Here is a 21,668-nt window from a genome sequence, read left to right as displayed (position 1 = left end):
GGGTTCCAGACCATGCTGCAGTACTCAAGAATAGGTCGTACGAGGCTCTTGTATGCAGTGAGTTTCACATCAGGCACTGCTCTGGAAAGTTTTCAGCGTAAAAAACCCAGTTGCCTATATGCCTTGGAGCAGACGTTATCAATATGGGCGGTCCACCTTAAGTCAGATGTCAGCGTAACGCCAAGATTATTCCCCTAGACTGTAAGTAAAATACCGAGGTATCTTTTTTTGAGTTATTGTAATGAATGTCGTTTTACTTGCGGTAGCTTTCATCCCCCATGTATCGCACCAGGCAACGATGTTAGAAAGAGATGAATTTAGTCGCAATTGGTCATCAGTTTCATGCACAGTGGTATAAATTACACAATCGTCGGCAAAAAGCCGAACAGTCACTCCAGGTTCTGCGTACGAATAGATATCATTTATGTAAATAAGAAAAAGTGTAGGCCCAAGGACTGATCCCTGCGGCACCCCTGAAAGTACGGTTAAATGCCAAATATTGGAGAGTATTTGCTAGAAAACCCTGATGTCACCTCGATGACTGGCTCGAAACGAACCCCAATTTTAGCGCTTTAGAGTTGAGAAGCTTGTTATACTTTTTGATAAAATAAACTGAGTGTACTACTGAGTACAGCTTTAGATTTAACCAGAAAAACCTGAATTTTGGAATAGTTTTACAAAAAAAGCTCGACTTCTCTCCAACAATCAGTTTGAAAAACAGCACCTGATTTTTACCCCGATTTAAAAAAAAAATTAAAAACCTGAAAATGAACAATCCCCATTATAATTTGTCTTCAAGTGCATGTACAAGAACATGAGTCTGAACATTTTTCTGACAGCGTACTCATGCCGTAGAAGTCCCTTGTGTCACTCGTCGTGGTGTGTGAATACATCCACAACAACAGACATTTAGCCTATTGTATATAATGCACTTGGGCCAGGGGATTTTTTTCACTCTTATCATCGCAAGCCTCATCTGCTGGATCTGAGTCAAACCACTTTGAGTTCGCTACCTTTGTAGAAGCTGTCATGTCCAAGATTCTGGGACCTTGTGGAATTCTCAAGCGTGCCTAAACCGTAATTTCACAACTCGGAATCACCACCACTTCGCATGTCTTCTATGTTCACATGCGTGAGGGCGCGCTCATTTTTGGAAGGTAAGGGCTGTGAATTTTGACTGCAGCCTGTCATGTGAAACTGTGGGATGCTTGAGCAACAAATAAATTGCTGGTGGATGGTGCAACATTTCCTGTCAGTGGTTGGTTGCTGCCAGGTAATTAAAGACCAGGCATGTTTCATCCTGTGAAGTGTCAGACATCTCAACTGGCATACTTTAGTTCAGCTTAAAAAAGCATGGGAGCTGGAACTTGGCATTTCCAGTGCACAAGAATGATTCTGTCGCAGAAATAATAGAGGTGTGCAAATATCATATCTGGGACTGCGACGGGATGGTCAATAGCAAATCGTAACTGTGAATTGAACTGAGCATTTTTGAGTACGAATATACTGAGAACTGACTGTTTTCAATTGGAATAGATTTGCTATAATGTCTGAAAGGACTTAACAGATCTGCAGAGGCATAGAAGATGGTAAAGCAGTGGAAGAAAAATTTGATGTACATTTCCACGATAAAATTCCGGTTCCCCAACACGTGGATATGGGAAGCATACATATTTGACTGGTGAATCCAGTCATTGAAAAGGAGGCGCTAGTGGCTGGTGCGACCTGACTCCAAGCCAACAAGTTGCGGCTATGAGCTGTTGGCAGGAAGCAATTCTTTTTGGCTGACAGGTTTTACACAGGTTGTGTTCCACTTGCTTACACCACAGTTAGCGTGCACTTGTTTCGGGCAATGCTTGTGCGTCATGCAAGAAAGCAAACGCAAAGGGGGACTCGAGCAGCTAACCCGGTGCCCAGCTGTTGCTTTCCTTGAACTGACTTGCTGTCCGGCATGAACGAAGGCAGTCCCTTAGTGAGCGGCTTGACAAGCGGTTGCAGCCAGCCACTGTGACGATCCTGAGGCTCTTCCATACCAGGATGCACAGTGCTAGAAAGGCCCCAGGTTGTCTGAAAGGGTGAGATTATGGCGGAAAGGTAGCACACGCAGGAATGAGCCGGGTGCAGAAGAAAGAAGTTGCAGTTGGGGCTTATCGTTCCGCAACGGCAAGGGGAAGCTAGTGAGCATAAAAAAAAAGGGAAAGTAAAAATTTACGTGGTGAGCTCGCACGTTGAGAAAAACTTGCATGTTGAGAAACTGCATATTTGCCTGGAAGTTGTGCAGGACCTGTTGTTGGGTCTTGCCAAGGGACTTTTTATATTAAATTTGAGGCATACTGTTTTCTGCCTTGTAGCTACGAAATTCCGTGAGAGCACCCCTTCAAGCAGTGAGCACCACTTGCTAAGAAAACTTGTTGAGCTAGTTGCTTCGTGCTCACTGGTGAGAATAAAATGGCCGCTGAAGAGACAAAGTAGACGCAAAGAACACATGCAGGCCTGTAGTGTCCGTGTTAGCCTGAATCACCACCTCGCCCAGGTCAGCTACCTCAGTGGCTCGTGCTTTTAAGTTCTCGATTGATTTGATTGATTGTAGGGTTTAACACGCCGACACAACGCAGGCAATGAGGTGCACCGTAGTGGAGGGCTCCGGGCTAATTTTGACCACCTTTAACGTGTGCCGAAATCTCTTTGCTTTTAGCCTCCATCAGAAAAGCGGCCGGGAATCGAATGCGCGACCTTGTGCTCAGCAGCACAACGCCTTAGCCACTGAGCCACCGCGGCGGGTGCATTTAAGTTCTCCCCCCGTGCGGTGAATGAGCTCCTGCTCATGAGCCAACATGAGGGGACAGACCTTCATAACCCCACATTTGGTTGGCTCGGAAAATCTCCTGTCCTCCGAAAGCCAACAGGGAGATGTGGTGTTGTTCTTGACACAGCTCCTTCTTTCTGCTCTCCCTTGAAGGAGGCCATTTTTTCGTTTTTGTTTTTCCCTGGGAATGACGTTCCTGTCGTTTGTTTGTTGCGGTAGAGTGAGCGCCCAAGGGTTTGCAGTTGTGGCAGGTTTTGCCTGAGGAATGTCTGCAAAGTGCATTCTGACAGAATGCAAGGTGTGTATTTATTTAATTATTCATTCATTTGTTTATGTAAGGCCAATGCAGCCTACGCCCATTACAACAGACACCCTTAATCCGGATGTATTCAAAGTATGCAGCGTTCGAACGAGGTGGTCATCAAGGGGGAACTTTGACCCGTATTGCATATGCATGCTGAAGACAATCTGTTCTTTCTACACGCCAGCAGGATCTCTGCACAGCTTTCACACAGGGGAAAAGAATCGCCTAACGTTTTCGAAGCTTACCACAGGCACTTCGAAAAGGCCCAGCACATGCGGTCGAGTGCGTGAGATGCACGCTAAGCTTAGCAAATAAAGCAAAAATGTAAGCAATTACTAACCGACTATCAAAATCACTCATGGCCAGCAGAATTAGCCATTAGCCAGGGCCTTTTCAAACACTTTGTGACGAGGCAGGCTTACCTGAAAACTTTCGTGAAACAATTCGGATCGCTGCCTGATGTTTCCCTATGGTAGCTTCTGCACTTTCAATGATCTTAGTCAGGTCAGTAAAGCAGCTGATACGAAATAATCTGGTGCAGGACAGCTGTGAAATGTAAAGTACTCTGCACGGACAGCAACAGCAGCTTGAGGCATTTCTTACCTCTTTCATCAAGCGGAACGGGAGCGATCCATGCAGGGGAGTGATAAATGCCACAATGGCAGACTCGACGGCCGGGTATTCACTCCCAGGACAGATGCTCAGGCGTGCCTGAGGCTCCTTTGTGGGCCCCCTGCATGCTGAGGAAGGACATCCTGCAGGGGCCTCCGCTTCCGCTGGCTGTTGTACTGTGCATCTCTGGCACGGTTGCCAGACCAGCTGGCTGCAGCGGTGATGGTTTGTTCATTCCGATGTCCTCTGCCAGCCTCAGTGCCTCTGGCCCAGTTGTAACAAAATCTTCCCTACTGCATGGAACACCTTGAATATTCATGGTGACGGTGAGCAGCGACACCGCGGACCCCGAGCTCCCAACATAAGCCGTGTCCAACCGTGGCGAGGTGTTTAAAGGTGAAGGGTAGAAGCCGTAAACGGTGGCCGTCAAAGCCTTGGTCAAGCTCCGGCCGATGGGCTCCCTGCCTGTCAGGCAGGGAGCTCTGGGACCTCTTTGACTACCAGGGTAAGGTCAAAGAAGAAAGTACCCCAGTCTCCCTGCTTTTATAGTATGCCCTATGGTATTATCAAAACCCCCCCCCAAACGTGATCGGTCCCTGAAAAGGGGCCGCACCAAAGTATCTTTTCCTTCATTGCCATCTTTAACATTTCCTGAACCGTATAATTTTTCTCGATTTCTTGTGATGGAATCGCTCAATGCTACCCAACCTCTTGTATCGCAGTAAGTCTTCTTGATCGCAAAATATCTTGAAGCCATAATAGGACAATCATATAAGTGCAAAAAACAAAGGTCTGGTGAACTACTAATCGAGGTAAATGACAAGCAGCATTCCATGAAGCTTCTAGCTCAGACTAGACTGGCGGATCTAGACATCAGGGTCACACCCCATTGGAGCCTCAACAGCTCGCAAGGTGTGATATCCGAGACGGATCTCTTGAACGAAACGGATGCGGATCTCCTTGCCGGCTTGAAGGGTCAGGGCGTCACATCCGTGAGACGCATCACTATCCGCAGAGACGACAAGGAGATTCCCACCAAGCACATTATCTTGACGTTTGACCGCGCAGTTCTTCCACAACACATAAATGCAGGTTTTATCCGTTGCTCCATCCGTCCCTACATCCCGAACCCTCGGCGCTGTTTTAAGTGCCAGCGGTTCGGGCACGGTACAAACTCTTGCCGTGGCCGAACGACGTGTGCAAAATGCGCGTCGCATGACCATCCCAGCGACAACTGTCCATCCGACACCCTCTCTTGTGTGAACTGCGGGGGGGCGCATGCAGCCTACTCCCGCAAGTGCGAAAAATTCCAAACTGAAAAAAAGATAATCAACATCAAGGTAACTGAGAACATCACCTTCCCAGAGGCGCGGAAGAGGTTCGCCTCTTTCCCCCTGGGGAGGTACGTCGACGCAGCTCGCCGGGGGGCGGAGCGGCGCCTGGTTTCCACAGGGACCCAGTTCAGCGAGTCTGACGTGGTCCCTCCCCCGCCCCCCCCTGGGTTGCCTCAGGCAGCCCAACCTGCCACCACGCCGCTTGCTGAGGCAGCAGCGGTTGTGGTGCCAACCTCTTCCGTTGGGACCGGTGCCGCTCCCGCCGCTCCCGCCGCTTCCTCCCCGTCCTCCAGTGCGTTGGAGAGTGTCGAGGGGATGGACATCGGGGGCCCCGCATCGGCTCCCACCGTCACCGCACCGCCCGTGCCACTTCTGGCGTCCCTGACGCCCGCGGCGGTGGCGGCTCAAATGAAGGGCTCCCGAAGGGGGACCAAGTCCGGAGCGCCCGGTTTGACGGGCACCCCCAGGACATCTGATGATGAAATGGATGTCGCGCCGTTCCTGCCTGCAACGCAGCGCAAGGAGCGGCCTCCGATGGCCAAGCCAGTAGAAAGGCCTAAAAAGCCTAATCCAAAAGTAATGGCCCCGAAAGACGACACATGAACACACACGAACACACACACTCCAGTCATTCTTAAATTTAAATAATGGGAACACAAAACATCATCCAACGGAACTGCAGAGGCTTCCTTAAAAATCTTGACGATGTGTCTGAGATTCTGCATGCCAGTCAGCCAAGTATCATGTGTCTCCAGGAAACCCACCTTAATTTTAAACAAACAAATTTCTTAAATAGGTACATGGTATTCAGAAAGGACAGGGTTGGCTGCACCCACGCTTCAGGAGGTGTGGCCATTATCGTCCGGAAATCATTAGCATGCCACCCTCTCTCTTTAAACACTGTCCTCGAGGCTGTAGCGATCCGTACAATAATATTTAATAGGTTGATAACGGTATGCTCTATTTACATCTCTCCTGATTTTGCACTTCTGAGCTCTGATTTCGAGGCACTGGTTGACCAGCTGCCCGAACCATACATACTAACAGGCGACCTTAATGCGCACAACTCTCTTTGGGGCTCCTCCAGAACGGATGCCCGAGGTCGCCTGATAGAGAAGTTTCTTACATCCTCCGGAGCATGCCTTTTCAACAAAAAACAGCCTACATACCATAACTTAGGACACAATACATATTCGCATCTTGACTTGGCTATTGGTTCCGCAGTTCTCTTTCCATGTCTTGAGTGGGGTGTGGGCACAGACCCATATGGTAGTGACCATTTCCCCACTTCATTAACGTATATAGGTATAGGCCCGAACAGTCCATCTTCCCATAAAAGGTTTAATGAATCACAAGCAAACTGGAGCACATTCACACAAACATCTCAATACACCACACATCCATAAAACACCTACACGTGGAGGAAGCCGCCCAACTCGTCACGGTGCACATCCTCAACGCCGCCGAGAAGTCCATTCCCCAGGTCTCCAGTGGGTCCCGCAGCCCAAGGAGGCCCTGATGGAACGAGGACTGCAGGCGGGCGCGAGAGGCCCAGAACAAGGCGTGGGGTGTCCTTCGCCGGTACCCCACGTCAGATAACCTCATTTCTTTTAAACGGGCAAAGGCTTTTGGGAAGCGAGTGCGTCGTGAGGCGAAAAGGGAGAGTTGGCGCACCTTCCTCACTTCCATCAATTCATACACTGATGCACACAAAGTCTGGACACGAATACGAAAACTAAAAGGACAACAGACACACAGCCTGCCCCTGGTTAGTACAACAGGCGACACACTGGAAGACCAGGCTAACACACTCGCACAACACTTCCAACACATGTCCAGCTCAGCACACTACACTAATGCTTTCATGCAACACAAAACATCTGCAGAAAAGAAGCCCTTACGAGACAAGAACAAGTCGAATTCTGCTTACAACTCTGAATTCACACTTCATGAGCTGAAGGTTGCTCTTTCCACTTGTAAGCCCTCAGCTCCAGGGGCAGACAGCATTACATACACCATGATACAACACCTACACGCAGACACTCTTGAGACACTCCTACACCTCTACAACAGAATATGGCTTTTGGGGCAGCTTCCAAGGTCTTGGAAGGAGGCCATAGTTGTGGCCTTTCTGAAGGAGGGGAAGGACCCTTCCTCTCCCGCAAGTTGTCCCATCGCCCTGACAAGCTGCCTGTGTAAGCTCCTCGAGAAGATGATAAACCGTAGGCTCGTGTACTTTCTGGAGTACAACGGTCTTCTCGAGGGCTGCCAGGCAGGCTTCAGGGTGGGCCGATCTACCAATGATCAACTTGTTGCACTGCAATCCTACATGAAAGATGCATTTGTCCATAACCAGTTCTGCCTTACGGAATTTTCGATATTGAAAAAGCTTATGATACAGCCTGGCGCTACGGCATCCTCAGGGACCTTAAGTCATTTGGTGTCTCCGGCAACATGATAAACACTCTTTGTAGTTATTTGGCTGAACGAACCTTTCGAGTGAGGGTTGGCAGTGCACTTTCCAATGTATATTTGCAGGAAAATGGTGTGCTGCAAGGTGGAGTTCTAAGCTGCACGTTGTTTATAGTTAAGATGAACTCCCTCAGAAAAGCATTGCCGCCGACCATTTCCTGTTCCATCTATGTAGACGATGTGCAAATATCTTTTAAATCCTGTAACCTGTCAATATGCGAACGTCAAGTACAGCTCGGTGTTACGAAACTTGCTGGCTGGGCGGACCTTAACGGGTTTAAACTAAACCCGGCCAAAAGTACTTGTGTTGTGTTTTCCCGCAAGCACGGGATTAACGCGGACCCTGAGATTACACTTAACCGTGCACCTATTCCTGTTAAACGGGAGCACAAGTTTTTAGGTGTCATATTTGACGAAAAGCTCACGTTCATCCCACACATCAAAGCACTTAAACATAAATGCCTCAAAACACTAAACATTCTCAAGGTCCTCTCCCACCAATCCTATGGTGCAGACAAAGAACTGCTTCTCCGGGTCTTTACCACGTTAGTCGGGTCTCGATTAGACTACGGCAGTGTCGTGTATGGGTTGGCATCGAAAACAACCCTAAAAAGTCTTGATCCAGTACTCCACTTGCGTCGGGCGCCTTGCGTCGGGTGCCTTCCGCACTAGCCCGGCCCAGAGTCTATATGTTGAATGTAATAAGTGGTGCCTTGAGTACCAACGAACGTATGTGGACTTTCTCTACGCTTTTAAAATTTCATCTTTGAATAACCATCCTTTTAAACCTGTTTTTAATGATACATCCACATCGCCACTGTTTGTAAATCGCCCGTCTGTTCCTTTGCCGTTCTCACTTAGAGTGAGACAGGAAGCTTCAAATTTCGACATCTCCTTTTTAGACATTTACACATCTTCTTTTACTGACGTCTTACCACCCTGGCAGCTTCAACCTGTGTGTTGTGACTTGTCCTTCGTGAAAATTGATAAAAGCAGGGTACCACAAACTGCTATTTTGCAGCACTTTTTGTCCCTGCAGTCTAAGTATGAATGTGCAGAGTTTTACAGTGACGCATCAAAAACTGCCCTTACTGTGTCGTGTGCGGCGCACGGACCCGATTTTAGAGTCTCTAAGACCCTGAACTCGAAGACCAGCATTTTTACGGCGGAAGCCGATGGAGTTTTGCTTGTTTTAAATCACGTAGTGCAACATGAAATACCAAAGTCTATCATTTTCACAGATTCACTGAGTGTTGTACATGCATTGTCATCCAACAAGTCTTCTAAAAACCATGTTCTTAATGTAGTGTATAAAGCCATTATGTCAGCGTATGCATTAAATCTCGAGGTGATCATGTGTTGGGTTCCAGGCCACTCTGGGATTGCGGGAAATGAGACCGCTGATCAGATGGCCGCTGCTGCTGCACATACAAATACACCGGACATAGCAGCAGTACCCTACACTGACCTCAAGCCACACATCAGACAACACCTTCGCGAAACATGGCAAGCACTCTGGAATCAACAGACAGACAACAAACTACACATAATAAAGCCACTCTTGGGACCATACACGACTGACACACACAACAGACACACTGAAGTTGCCCTTGCTAAGTTACGGATAGGCCACACTCATATAACACACTCCCACCTGCTCACAGGATCTCCAAGACCTCTGTGCAGCAGGTGTGGAGAGGCCCTAACCGTGATCCACATCCTCATACAATGTAAGGCACTCGACATTACACGACGCAAACACTTCCCACAACTACACACACGACATATTCCACCACACCCGTCATACTTCTTAGGAGACGATGCCATGTTTTCTGTTCAGCGCACCTTTAAGTTCCTATCAGAAGTTCACTTTTTACAACTCATCTCATACCACTCATAGTTTTACCCCTGGTCCTATACACCAGCCAACTTATTTATCTTTTAACCACTCTTGTTCTTCACCCTGGCCCTTTATACCAGCCGTGCTCATAGTCTTTTAACTGATTTTATTTCGTGTTCTCTCCTCATCAAATAACTTTGTGTTTGGCGCTCTTTGCCCATGTCGGCCTTGCGCCAATAAAATCAAACCATCATCATCATCAACAAATGAATCTTTCTGGAGGTTCAATTTTATAATAACACAACAAATTTGATGAACCGTCTACAGGAATATTATTGCTTCTTTACAGCCAGAGCCAACTTTTCAGCCTGTTCATGAGCCATGCCCAGGACAGGTGGAACGTGCCTGCCCGGCACATGACGGCACGCTCGACCAAGCACGGCTCCCCTAGACAGTGGCCCCAGATTTCCCTCTTGCATGAAACTCTATGCCTGTGCCAGTGTTCCCCACCCTCCCTTCTTGCGGTGTTGCAACCCCACCGTACCAGCTTCGGATTGCTCTGCTGCTTGTTGACTGCCACGATGGGAACTGCGTGAGGTTATGCCTAAAAGGCCTGCGCTCTTCTTCCCAAGCAAGCACCAATGACTCGAGCCACCGCTGCCGAATATGCGCTGCCTTCTTGGCCATGTCGAGCCAGGAACCCTGTCCTAGTCACAAAGACTTGGCATACCTCCCCGCCCATTATGTCATTCCATCGTTGGCATTTCTCTCGTACCATCCGATCAGATTGTTCAGCACCTCCGGCATGCCGTACACCAGGTAATAGTGCCCTGCAGAATCCTTGACCCACTGCTGTAGCTGCATCATAGTAGTTTCCTTGCCAAAATGAACAAAGGGAAAGCGGCACGCCGGCACTGCGGAAGTCTGCTATTAACATCTAGTCAAGACAGTTGTCACTCAAAATTTAAGTCTGTTGTAGCCGACAGTCTGCTTGGCCGAGTCCTTTGTTATTCATCCCCACTGACAATTCATGGGGAAGAAGCAAACCAACAGGAATGTTGGTTTGCTCGTAACCAGAAGTCCTTTGTTGTCAGATCCACTGCAACGAGCATTGACGGTAGTCTATGCAAGACGTCTATGCATTACATTATACATCACATTAGAAACATACATCGCATACAGCCTATACATCACATTAGAAATATCTTACATACACACTTCGAGACATGCAGGATGAGCCAAAATATTTTTAACATTACATAAACCAAAGGAAATCAAGAGGCACAACAATGTGTCAGAATGGTGAATACATGGCGATACAAGTAATCCAGCAAAAAAAAAGAAAGAAACGCTGCCTAGGAAAGGTTACTAAAAGGACAGAGTGCAAGCAGATGTTTATTTCAAACACTGGGTTCAAGACACTCTAAAGATAGCAGGTCTTGTGTAGAGGTGCCGTGCACCTTTTCCTGATGTTGGGTTGTAGAGAAAATTCGGGGAAGTCTAGGGGATTTCCCGGCCCGTGGTAGGTGGGAGTGAGAGTGCCCGTCTCTCCCTCCCTTGCAGTTGTCTTCAAGTTGGCGCCCTCATCCTCCAAGCAGCCGGAAGAGGCGGCCAGGAAGTAAGTGCGCAGCAGCTCTTCCGTGGGAGGATCCGTCGGGGCCCCACTCGCCTGCGGCTGTCGGACTGCAGTGGGAGCTGGCCACCTCCGAGGTGGCCACCTTCCTGCCCTGGCTGGCTCTAATGTGGGCATGGCCCGGTTGTCGGCAACTGCTGTTATTCGCTTCAAAAGCAGCGATTACCATACTATCTATATTCGAATACAAGGCGAGGCCTTCTTTTCCAAAATCTCTACTCTCAAAGCCATACCCAACCTTATATATGAAGCTCAGTATATATTAAACCTTTGAATTTAGAAGTGTCATTTTCAAGGCCTTGAAAGTCCTGGAATTTTGTAGCACTCCTTGGAAACCCGTGATTTTTACAGGGATAATCAGTCTCTTCACAAGAATTTGAAGAGCTTGTCATAGAGGTTAATGTTAACCAATGTAAAAATCATTGTAACAAACATGTTTTGGAGACTTGTGTGAAATTGCTATAAATTTAGCGGATTTTTGTTAGTATGAGGCAACACCGTAAGTGGATCTTCTCAATCCAATCCATGTGGTGATATAATCCAGTGGAATCCAGCAGTTCCTCATGTCGCATCTTACAAAACAAGAAACACAGGTCACTGACCAAGTCAAAAACAAATTGACGTTTCGGGAGCGCTACGGCTCCCTTGTTCATTGTGAACAAGGGAGCCGTAGCGCTCCCGAAACGTCAATTTGTTTTTGACTTGGCCAGTGACCTGTGTTTCTTGTTTTGTAGTATGCTACCTGACCAGACGGTATGCCGTCCAACCATCGACTTCATAAATCTCGCATCTTCTGTCGTAGTCTGTGGACGCTCACTCATTGCATGTTTACTGCGCCTCATATGCTGCTTTTGAGTTTGCCTTTCATAGTAAACGGTGAACAGGGACATAGTTGAAGTTGTGGGAAACCCAGAGTCCGGGCGCGTTCCCCATTCCTCGCCGCGGCCGCCGAGGCGAGGGGGGAAGACTCCTTCTCTCCCCTCGGCAGATGCGTCGCTCGCGCCGCGCCGCTGGCGTGTCGTGGCGCGGCGATCGTTGTCACGTGACCGGTTCTTCGGGGCGGCGCGCGGGACGAAGGAAGGTTCTCTTGGGTTCCAGCGGTCAACGAGGAGAGACGTGAGTACCGGAGATCCGGCTTCCCCACCATCCTTTGTCTACCCCCTTGCGCCTGCCTCCTGATCCTCGCCGGACGGCTGGGTCGGGACGAGCGAGAGTCGGCTACGTGATTTGGTGGCACGCCAATAAACGAGAGTTTGGCCGTTCGTTGTGTTCGTGTGTTCCTTGCTGCTCTCTGCCGCACGCCGGACGGCGGTCCGTGGCGGAGTTCAGCCGAGCTAGCCTTGCGGCCGGAACCCTGGTCCCCACATTTTTGGCGCACCAACGTGGGACTCGTCTTCAGTCGAATTCGAGGTTCGCTAGCTCGAAAGGAACATGTCACACGACTATGAGTTGGCGGATTTGATGCTGTTGGCGGACCTTTGTGGTCATGCCCGGGAGCCCTCGCGATGCCCTGCATCAACAGCGTCCTCCGCAGCCGCCGACGCGGCTCGGGTCCCCCTTCTCCACGGCCCTTACGCAACCGCAGCCGCGGCTTGCGCAGCAACGGGAATCCCGGAAGGCTCCGGATTCCACGAGCGCTCTTCGTCAGACGACGCCGCGCGTTCATACTCCAGGTGCAGGGCCTACGCTGACGCGGAAGCCCGAAACAGCGCGCCTCTCGTGCCAGTCGGCTCGCAGACGCCCGTAAGCGGAGGAATGTCTGCCGACGCAGCTTCCATCGCGAACGCTCTCGCAAGCGCTATGCAGCAGGCGTTGCAGGCGGCGCGCTCACCCGAGCCCAGGGTGCAGCTACCGGTGCCGACGTACAGCGGTTACGGCGATCAGTCGAGCGCCAACGCTTTCCTGCTGGCTTTGAGCCGTTACGAGCAGGCGACCGGCATCAGCGAGAGCGCGGTGCTGCGCAGAGTCCTGCCCGCAGCCCTAGTCGACCAGGCCGCCCGGTGGTATCGGATGATAGGCCATACGGCGCGCACGATGGACGACTTTCGAACGATGTTCAGGGAAGAATTCCTGCCCATCGACTACCTACCAAGAATGCGTAGGGAGTTGGAAATGCGCACCCAAGCCCCGGATGAATCGCTCGTCGAGTACGTTCGTGCGATGCAAGAACTTTACGAGTACGCCGACCCAAATGCCCCGAGCCCGGAGCGGGTCGATCGAGTCGTCAGGCAATGCCACCCCACCTTTGCCTTGTACTTGAGGAACTGCAGTTGTAGGGACCTCAACGAGCTGGCGGCCGAAGCTCGCCGCGTGCAAGCAGCTGTCGCGGCTGCACGCGCGTATCGGCCACCGCCGCCTCCGGTGGAAACACTGGAACCAAGCTGTGCTTGGCGCGGCGTTACGGGCAGCGGACGGGTCGAGCCCGGCTCTACGTTGATACCCAGCCAGCGAGAGACGCTCGATCTTGGGGCCAGAGCCCTGGACCCCTACTCGTATGGGTTGCGCTACGCGGAGGCGATACGGCCGGATTCCCTGCCAGCCCCGCGCGCAGAGCACAGAGCAAACCGGTTGGACGATCGGCCGGCGAACGCGCGCCCACTCGGGCTTCCCTACACGGGATCGGCGCTGCCGCAGTTGCCTGCACCCGCTCACAACTCGCTCCCGGAGAACCGTATGCGGCCAGCCGGTCGCGGAGCGCCCGAGCAGCCTCAATCATCGCGTCACGCAGCACGGAGCCCCGTCCGCTGCTACAAATGTCGCCAGGCCGGTCACATTGCGCGATTCTGCCCAGTCGAGCAGGGAAACGGGCTCAGCCGTCGGTGAGCCCACCGGCGGCGGATCGAAGCGCCCGAGAGGCAAGCATCGCCACCGCTCCCGCCGCGTACAGAGTCGGAGTCCCGACAAATGTGCCGGCGCCCTTTCTCGACCTCGCCGTCGCGGGGCGAGAGTTTAAGGCACTGCTGGACACCGGGGCAAGCACTTCATTAATAGGGGACGAGGCCGTTTCCCATCTCGAGCGCAAAGCCATTCGGCTGCGCGCGCGGAAGTTGCCGCTTCAGCTGGCTTGTGGCGATGCAACATCAGGCGGTGACGTACGCCTCGTCGTGCGCTGGGGCCAGCGTGTGCGGCGAATGCGTTTCGTTCACTTGCCCGGACTCACGGTCCCAGTCATTTTGGGAAGAGACTTCATGTCCAAGACTGGACTTGTCGTCGACATCGGCAACGGAGGCTATCGGGAGAACCCGTTTTCGCCGCTCAAACCGTTCGCCGTGCCGCCGCTCGCAGCGAGGCCGCTATGCGAGCAGATGGGGAGAGACTTCATGCCCAAGACTGGGCCTGTCGTCGACACGGGCAACGGAGGCAATCGGGGGAACCCGCTTTCGCCGCTCAAATCGTTCGCCGAGCCGCCGTTTGCAGCGAGACCGCTGAGCATGCAGGCGGCCGAAACGTCCCACTCCCCCGCGCCGAGAGAAGCAGTCGTTTCTGGCGCAGCCGGTAGCCGGCGCGCGCAGCAACCCCGGAGCCCGGTCGTTGTTGCCGCCGCGGCTGATTTCTCCTGCGCCGCACGCTCTCCATCCCGTGGCCGGGACGAGAAATTGCGCGCGCTCCTAGCAGACGCTAGCGAGCTGACAGCGGCGCAGCGTGACCGCGTCTTGTCGTTGTTAGGCGACTTCGGCGAGATATTCACTGAGCAAGCAGGCTGCAGCAAGTTGGTGCAGCACTGCGTAGACACCGGCGATGCTCAACCATGGAAATGCAACCCCCGTCCCGTCAGCCCCGCTAAACGGCAGGCAACTGATGAGGCGCTGGAGGAACTGCTGAAAGCAGGCATTATCCGCCGCTCGACGAGTCCTTGGGGGTTCCCAGTGGTGCTCGTTCGAAAGAAAGACGGTAGTTGGCGTTTATGCGTGGACTATCGGCGGCTGAATGCGGTCACGAAAAAGGATGCGTACCCCTTCCCGAGCGTAGGCGAGATCGTCGCGAATCTTGGTGGCGCGAAGTATTTCTCTATACTGGACGCCAGCAAGGGGTACCTTCAGGTCGAGATGCGTCCCGGCGATGAATGCAAGACTGCGTTCACTTGCCATCGGGGGCTGTACGAGTTCGTACGCATGCCCTTCGGTTTGTGCGGGAGTCCCAGCACATTCCAACGCTTGATCGACCGGGTGCTCGGTGAGGCAAAGTGGCAGCACGCCCTCGCCTATTTAGACGACATCGTCGTCTACTCCCGAACCTTCGAAGAGCACCTCTGCCACCTGAAAGACGTCCTAGGAAAACTCCGGGCGGCTGGCATCACCATCAATCCTGCCAAGGCGCAAATATGCAGCGCTCAGGTGAGCCTGCTCGGCTATCGGATCGAACGCGGACAGACGTCCCCCGATCCCGAGAAACTTCGGGCGATCTTGGAGTTTCCCACGCCGAAGGATGTCGCCGGAGTCCGGCGCTTCCTAGGGATGATCGGCTACTACCGCCAGTTTATCCCCGCTTGCGTGCGCCTGCAAGCACCCTTGACAAGACTGTTGAGGAAATCCGCCCCTTGGGAGTGGGGAGAGGAGCAGGAACGCAGCCTACGCCAGCTGGCGGAAGCTGTCGCAGACACTGCATCGCTGAAACTGCCGGATCTGAACAGGCCGTTCGTTATCCAGACGGATGCGAGTGACCTCGGCGTAGGGGCAGTTCTCCAGGCGGACGGAGAACAACTGCGACCCGTGGCTTTTGCGAGCCGTGCGCTGACACCAGCAGAGCGAAACTACTCGGTCACCGAGAAGGAGTGTCTGGCCATAATCTACGCACTTCGCAAGTTTGAGATGTACGTAGAGGGGGTCAAATTCACGATCGAGACCGATCACATGGCCCTGACATGGCTTTCCCGCCTCCGCGAGCCCTGCGGGAGGCTCGCGCGATGGGCCCTGACATTGCAACGCTTCGAGTACGAAGTACGCTATCGCAAAGGCGCCTCGAACGTGGTTGCCGACGCGCTGTCACGGGCGCCGGTAAACGACACCCAACCGGCCGGAGAAGCCGAGGAGGATGCGGAGAACCAGCAAACTCTCTCGGCGCGGAAGGAGCGCGATGCGCGGGACTCCCCGTGCACCGAACGCTCAGCGCACGTGCACCTCGTTGGGGGAAGACTTCCTCTCGAGGTTGCGTTCAGTCGGGAGGAGCTACTCGAGGCTCAGCAGGAGGACTTGTTTTGTCGGGAGGTGATCGCCAGTCTTAGTGAAGAGACGGACCCTCAGGCAAATCGAACACCGGAGAATGGCGGGCGCCGGGAAGCTGCTGGTATTGCAGCTGGCGCGAGCTCTAATGCAGCTGGTATTGCTGCGAGTGAGCTGGAGAGTTACCTGCTTGACGCCGACGGGGCTCTGCTGAAGTACGTGCCCGGCAAAAACGACTCGGACGAGTGTTTTAAGGCCGTGATCCCGCGCAAGCTCAGGTGTGCTGTTTTGCAGCACTACCACGACGCAGACGGTCACGGTAGCGCGCCAAAGACATGGCGGAAGCTTTGTCGGTATGCTACCTGGCCCGGCATGAAGGCGCAAGTATGTGGTTACGTACGCACATGCCACGTCTGCCAAGAGCGCAAACCGCGAGGCGGTAAGGCGCCGGGCTTGCTACAGCCTATCGTGAGCACAAAGCCTTGGGAGATCCTGGCGTGCGATCTGATGGGCCCGCTGCCGCGCAGCAAGAGAGGGTACAAGTTCGTACTCGTGGTGACATGCCACTTCAGTGGGATCGCTGAACTCTATCCGCTGCGCAAAGCGACAGCACAGGAGATCCTGCAAAAGCTGTCCGAAGTGTTCTGTCGCTACGGATTCCCGGAGCGGCTGATTACCGACAACGCCACGTATTTCACATCAAGACTGTTTCGTGAAGCGTGTGCGGCCATGGGTGTCAGGCAGCAAACAACATCGTGCTATCATCCCCAGTCGAACGTGACGGAGCGCCGCAATCGTGACGTGAAGCCACTGCTCGGAGCATATGCCAGACGGCAGAAAGACTGGGACGAGCACTTGAGCTCAATCTCCTTCGCTCTGCGCACAAGCGTGAATCGCTGTACGGGTTTCACGCCAGCGTTCCTGATGTTCGGCAGAGAGCTGAACACGCCGACGGATACAGTTCTGGCCCGACGGCCGAACGGAGTCCCCGCGAAAGCAGCAGACGCGGCTTACGCACGGCGCTTGCGCGAGCGGTTGGCGGACGCCATCAAGGAGGCAAACCGCAGTCGCGGTAAGGCCAGGGCCGACCAGAAGGCGGCCTATGACCGAGCTCATCGAGACGTGGCGTACCAGCCGGGCGACACTGTCTTGAAACGGAACCACGCGCTAAGCGACGCTAGCGCGGGGTTCGCGGCCGGTCTCGCACCCCGATGGGTCGGACCGTTCGTGGTCGCCGAGAAGTTCTCGCGGCTAAATTACAAGCTGAGAGACCCGATTTCGGGTCGAATCAGCGGCCCCATTCACGTGGGCGAGCTGAAGCAGTACTTTCGGAGGGAAGATACTGCCGACGCTCCAACCTCGGGCGCGCGAGACCGCCAGCTCGAGGGAGGCGCGGAGGGAAGACTCCCGACGCACCGCTACAACACCCGCAATCGGCGAGTCCGCTGACCGGGTGGGCCACCATCTCCTGAGGGTTCGGGCCCGCACGCCCAGGGTCCACGACGCCAGCACGCCAGGCCTGCTGCGAGCCAGCCAGCCGCTATCCTGGGGGAACGAGAGCCGAGCGGCTGTTTACGCCGAAACAGCACCCTGCCGCCCGTACAGCGAGCGAGCCGCGCGGCGGGCCGGCTCCTGCGGTCAGCTGATCGCGCCCCGCCCCCTGTTGGCGGAGGCGCCCGCCGGAGGTGTGCCGAGCGGCAGCCATCGCCGGCGCTTGGCTAGCCAGCCACCTGAGCGGCAGCACCACAACGCGGCCTCCTGCCCGGGTCCAGTCGTCAGGGATCGTCACCGCTGACCCCCGCAAGCGGTGGAAGCCGCCGGCGGTGCGGCAACCAAACGCACCGTCGGCGCGGGGCGAACCACTGCGGCTGGTGGCCGCCTGGGAGCAGCCTGCTGCCCGGGCCCTGTCTTCATACGGCCCAGCCTACTTCGCCGGCGGGGCCTGCGGACCATGGGCCGGCGGACAGCGCACGCGGCCGGCTTTGAGTGCAGACGGACAAAGCGGGTCAATCGGCGGATTGTGGCGAACTATGTGTGCTATGTGGCGGCGACGTGCGGTGCAATGTGGACTGAAGCGCAGTTGCGCAGGTGCGGCGTTGGACTGCTTGAACCCCGAGGAGTGGACGATGCAGCGCAACAAGCGGTGAGACCACCGCCGGCCAGAACCCTCGGGTCCGAGGGGCTTCGGTCAAAGGGGGGAGGGATGTGGGAAACCCAGAGTCCGGGCGCGTTCCCCATTCCTCGCCGCGGCCGCCGAGGCGAGGGGGGAAGACTCCTTCTCTCCCCTCGGCAGATGCGTCGCTCGCGCCGCGCCGCTGGCGTGTCGTGGCGCGGCGATCGTTGTCACGTGACCGGTTCTTCGGGGCCCCGGTGGGCCGGTCTCGGCGCGCGGGACGAAGGAAGGTTCTCTTGGGTTCCAGCGGTCAACGAGGAGAGACGTGAGTACCGGAGATCCGGCTTCCCCACCATCCTTTGTCTACCCCCTTGCGCCTGCCTCCTGATCCTCGCCGGACGGCTGGGTCGGGACGAGCGAGAGTCGGCTACGTGATTTGGTGGCACGCCAATAAACGAGAGTTTGGCCGTTCGTTGTGTTCGTGTGTTCCTTGCTGCTCTCTGCCGCACGCCGGACGGCGGTCCGTGGCGGAGTTCAGCCGAGCTAGCCTTGCGGCCGGAACCCTGGTCCCCACAAAGTTCACGCCTGGGAAGTGCATCCCTCAGCAGTCATGGCTGAGCAGAGCCCCACAAAGACAAGGTTTCGCCCGACCCAACGAATGCGAATCGTATGAAGTTCAGACCGGGCAGCAATTTGTCTCTTGTGTTGAAGTGGTACAGCGCAAGCAGATGAAGGATGCAGAAGAATGCAGAAAACATTTTGTCACTTTGATTTGAAATATCTTTCACATTTCGTCACTGGAAGAGTCGGTGCTTAAAAGTCATGCCAACCTGAAGCATTCTAGGAGAAGTCTGTCTGCCCAAAGCTAAAGAAGCGCACGCAGGTGAAAATCACAGCCTTTTTTTTGCTAAAAAACAAATTAATTTCCCTGAGAACACTGGCGTTTTATTGGCATTATCACCACAGGCTCTGAATGCATTGGTAAATTGTCGGCAGGCGAGTGCCGCAGCTGCCTCAGTTACGGTGTCATGGTGGATGCTGGGATGCGCCTCAATTGAGGCTGGAATTTATGGAATCAACTGCACTTGGAAGGACAGCGCCAATTTTACAGTTTCCGATTTAACAATATAATTCTAGTGAATTTGTTAGGTCGGGTGTTAACTGTACGTACATAGAAGCAAAAAGAGTTTTGAAAATCTGAAATCTCCGGAAAAAAAAGCAGCTTGAAAGAGCAAGGCAGTTGAAAAGATGCATTGTCGAGAAGGAGATTCTGCAACAGTTGTTGACTTGATATTTTCAGCTGATACCTTTAGCAGACCTGCCAAGTTTTACGATTTTATCGTAAAGTGCCCGATTTTCAGCACATTTTTACGAGTATCGTAATGACAACTATATTTTTACGATTTTTTAAGTTTCGTGCCGAAAACTTGGCAAAGTTGGTCCATACAATCCAATCTAGTGGCTGCATCTCCCCATTTCACGAAGTCATGCTGGCAACACTGTATCGGCTTGTATCTAGAGCGAAAGCCGAAGACTGTTCGAAGTGTGCTCGCTTTTCTTTGTTTCCCTGGGCCCTATTCTCGACTGCACAAATTGCCGGCAATTCAGGCAATTTTCCGGAAGTCTTTTCTGATTGGCTTTTAATTTTGGTCACGTGCTTCCGGTTGACAAAGCGGTTGTGTGTGCTGTCGTCATTTTGACGTTTCATGTTGTCTACGGACACCAGTTCTAAAGTTTGCCTTATTTCTCGTTACTAAAGGCGCATAATTCTTGGCCGGCAATGAAAAACCATACTAAATGCAGCGGACATGACAACGTAAGCCTGTCTTTGCTATTCAACAACAATACTGCTTGTAATACACCCCCCCCTCTGTGATTGGCTGAGAAGGCGTGACGTAATTTAAACAGTTGGCGGGAACGATTACGTCATGCATTGGCAACTTCAGCCTGCATAAAAGTGGCATAATGCTACGTAACAGCTTGAAAATGGCGGCTGTTTTTGTCGCAAAATACAAGCAAAATAGGGCACAATATTGCCCCGGCTTACGGCGCCGCGAAATGTGCGGCAATTTGCAGCAGGCGCAGTTTCGCATGCGCGCTGTTTAAAGCATGTTTCCTACCGAAACAAATTATAGTTTCAACTGCTTCCAAGTCAGCGATCATGGAACATACAAATAACATGCAGTATTTTCCTTTGGCAATGAAATAAAAATTATTTGTTTGGTGTAACCGCAACATAAGAGGGTAGTACAAGCCTCTCCATGACAAAGAGAACCCAATGCATGGCATTTGTCCATACTTGTCCTAGTAAGCTCTTGGGTCACATGATCGAACTCAAGAGAAAAATAACAATGAAAAGTGACTATTTAGTTCATTACAGCGCTGATTGCAGTCGAGCTTGACGAATGAGTGAATCGGCGACATCGGTGCACTCTGCGGTTATCAGGCGTAGCGCTTCGCTGCTCTTATGTGTCATAGAAGCGATGGTCGCGGCCGTCTTTTTGTGTGATCATGCCATAAACTTGTAACATAGCAGCAGACGATGGCGTGGCGGCGGTGGCGGCAGGGAAGGTGATAACGCAACAAAGCTTGCATTGAAGCAGAGAGCCCAGCTATGTTAATAAAAGCGATTGAAAGAAATAAATAGATACAGTAAAAAAAATTGTGTGATGTTCTTTCGCTCGACATCCGCCTTTCGCTCGCTTTTGGATCAACGTTACTCGATCGCTTTGTGGTGTTGGCGCCAAATTTGATCTCCAGAAATGTGTTTTTCTTGTCAGCCTCAGCTACCGTCTTAATTTTTATAGTACATGCCAAGTTTTTTTATATCTTTCTTGCACAATATTTGATACCTTGGTAGCGATCTTTATGAGTGACTCGTCAAATTACACTGCATGTCGTCATAGCTATAGGTGCAGCACGTCACTGATTGCTTACGTCGTGCTTACGCAAAAAAACATGGGTGAAATGCCGGCAATTTGTGCAGTCGAGAATAGGGCCCCCTGTGTGCTTCGTGTGGTGCGTTGTGTGCGTTTTTTTTTTGTTTTTTTGCTGTGCTGACCAACGTTGAGTAAAAGTCTTCAACCACCCAAAGAGATGATGAAGACCTAGTAATTGTCAGCCAGACCACGCAGAGCTTGTAAAGCCTGAAGAAAGAAGTGGGGGTAGAGTTTTTTACATGAATCAGAAGATTCTTCGTGCCGGCAACAGAGTAGGTACATGATCTTGAAATTTCCACTGAAGTGTGACCTGTTGAAGAGTGCAGAAGTGGCAAGGCTTGCTTCCATTGAACTTACGAGGTTTACTGATATCAAGTATCTAGTCAACCGCTTCCCAGTGCTTGTACCAGTTCAAGAGGGGCAATGTATCAATCCTGCTCTGGACGACAATCGGGC

The 21,668-nt window shown here is 52.6% G+C and overlaps 1 protein-coding gene across 2 annotated transcripts in view; it reads left to right on the top strand.

Annotated features, from left to right (window-relative positions):
• The window catches only part of Kin17 (kin17 DNA and RNA binding protein), a 61,907-nt gene that overhangs the window by 7,438 nt on the left and 32,801 nt on the right, over positions 1–21,668 (top strand). For both annotated transcript variants that reach the window (XM_077688782.1, XM_077688781.1), the window contains exon 7: positions 10,932–10,986. In XM_077688782.1, coding sequence (XP_077544908.1) covers positions 10,932–10,986 — 55 coding nt within the window. The remainder of the gene's footprint in view (positions 1–10,931; positions 10,987–21,668) is intronic.

The sequence above is a fragment of the Haemaphysalis longicornis genome, unplaced genomic scaffold, assembly GCF_048455015.1.
Source record: "Haemaphysalis longicornis isolate Haplotype H1 unplaced genomic scaffold, Haemaphysalis longicornis Haplotype H1 scaffold_10, whole genome shotgun sequence".
NCBI lineage: Eukaryota > Metazoa > Arthropoda > Arachnida > Ixodida > Ixodidae > Haemaphysalis > Haemaphysalis longicornis.
Note: the sequence above shows the minus strand (reverse complement) of the source record. Positions and strands in the feature narration are given on the sequence as shown.